This window comes from Perkinsus marinus, assembly GCF_000006405.1.
Source record: "Perkinsus marinus ATCC 50983 genomic scaffold scf_1104296964286, whole genome shotgun sequence".
NCBI lineage: Eukaryota > Perkinsozoa > Perkinsida > Perkinsidae > Perkinsus > Perkinsus marinus.
Window position 1 is genome coordinate 100,405 of NW_003204723.1, and position 1,477 is coordinate 101,881.

Here is a 1,477-nt window from a genome sequence, read left to right on the forward strand (position 1 = left end):
CGCGACCCTCTACGCAGAGAGGTCATGTGAGTGAATGAAAGAGACGGCAGAAGTCCTGACTAGAACGGAAAGTCCCTAGCGGTACAGCGCTTGCCGAACGCCAGACTCTTATGGAAAGAAGCTAACTATACCGGGAACGAAGTCTATGTGCCAACAGGAAATAGGCGAGGAGAGAAGAAAAAAAAAGGGGAAAATTGGGTCAAGAGGAGATTAGTGTAGGAAACGGTACGCATTTGAGTCTGTGAGACCAGCGGAGCGAGGTTGGTCTGGGGTCGGATCTGGCTCGTCTGACGAGCGTTGAGAACGGCCTTTCCCTTTCCCTTTCCCTGTGCCAGCACCAGCGCCCTTGGACCGAGAAGGGGACGAGGGAGGCACAGGTGGTGGGAGGAATCCCGGGAAGCGGGCGAAGATCTCGATGAGCGGGAGACACCTAGGCAGAGCAATGAATGATTGATCAGTAGCTGATCACATTTAAAGCTAGCGTTACCTTGTGCCAGGGATGGCGAGAGAGCGGTCGGGGATGCGCCCGTCCACTGTAGCAGCATAGGCTTCAACCGGAATAGAATCTAGGAGGTAGCGGCACTTGCTAGTGCCTTCACGGCCGAAGCCGGCGTCGGCCATGCGACCGAGGAAGGCAAGAGCGGCAGTCGGAGAAATAACGTTCGCTAAGGTCAAGCGACCCACCAGTCCGAGAGCCGCCATGAGGGCGGTCGATAGGGCACCGAGACTAGCGGGATCAGGGGGGTTTATGCCTTTGACGCGCTGCCAGGCAGGCGGAAGGAAGCCGTGCCATGGTTGGTTTAAGAAGTTGCTCAAGGAAGGATGCTTGGGCAAACTTGCCACCAAGTGACCGAGCATGACGTCAGGAGGACCCGAAGAGGTGTGAGGTCCAGAGGGAAGAACCAGGCTTGGGTCCAGCTTGGGAAGACCGAGATGCGGGGTTGTTGTTGTTGAATCTGTGAGGACCTGCTGCAGAAAGGCGTTGGTCTGGGAGTCCATATCTGAGCCGTGTTCCGGGTCACGTGGGAGATCGGGTGACGGACCCGATGTGGGCAACTGGGTTGAAGAGGAGCGATCTTGTGAGATGCGTCTGCGAGACCGACGCGAAGCCTTGCGAGCCAAGAGAGAAGCTGATGTCTTAGACAATTGGCTGGGCTGAGAAGGACGGGCCCGCTTGCGTGAGGGTGGCATTCAGTCAAAAGGGGAAGAATGACTGAGGAGGCAAATCAGAGTCACTGGGGCGAGCAGCATAGCCGCATCGGCTCCCAGTACTACTGGGCCAGTAGGCGGCCACGGTTAGAAGAAAGATAGTCAGATGTTGGAATGTGGACGCTACAAGAACTGAGGCGGAGATGATAGTCGAGGGGGTGGGCCCTGATTTGAAAAGGGGGCAGCATCCCTCGGGAGGGGGAAGTCCTTCCCCGGAAGGGGAACAAGAAAGTGTACGCCGCGAGTAAATTCCGGCCAAATACTCGCT

The 1,477-nt window shown here is 56.8% G+C and overlaps 1 protein-coding gene across 1 annotated transcript; it reads right to left on the reverse strand.

The window, feature by feature from the left end:
- Positions 1 to 210: 210 nt before the first annotated feature.
- Positions 211 to 1,191, reverse strand: Pmar_PMAR025743 (hypothetical protein; the record flags this gene model as incomplete). The annotated part of the gene is made up of 2 exons (XM_002770670.1): positions 211 to 430; positions 488 to 1,191. The coding sequence occupies 2 exons, from the start codon at positions 1,189 to 1,191 to the stop codon at positions 211 to 213; spliced, it is 924 nt and encodes a 307-aa protein (XP_002770716.1).
- Positions 1,192 to 1,477: the final 286 nt, after the last annotated feature.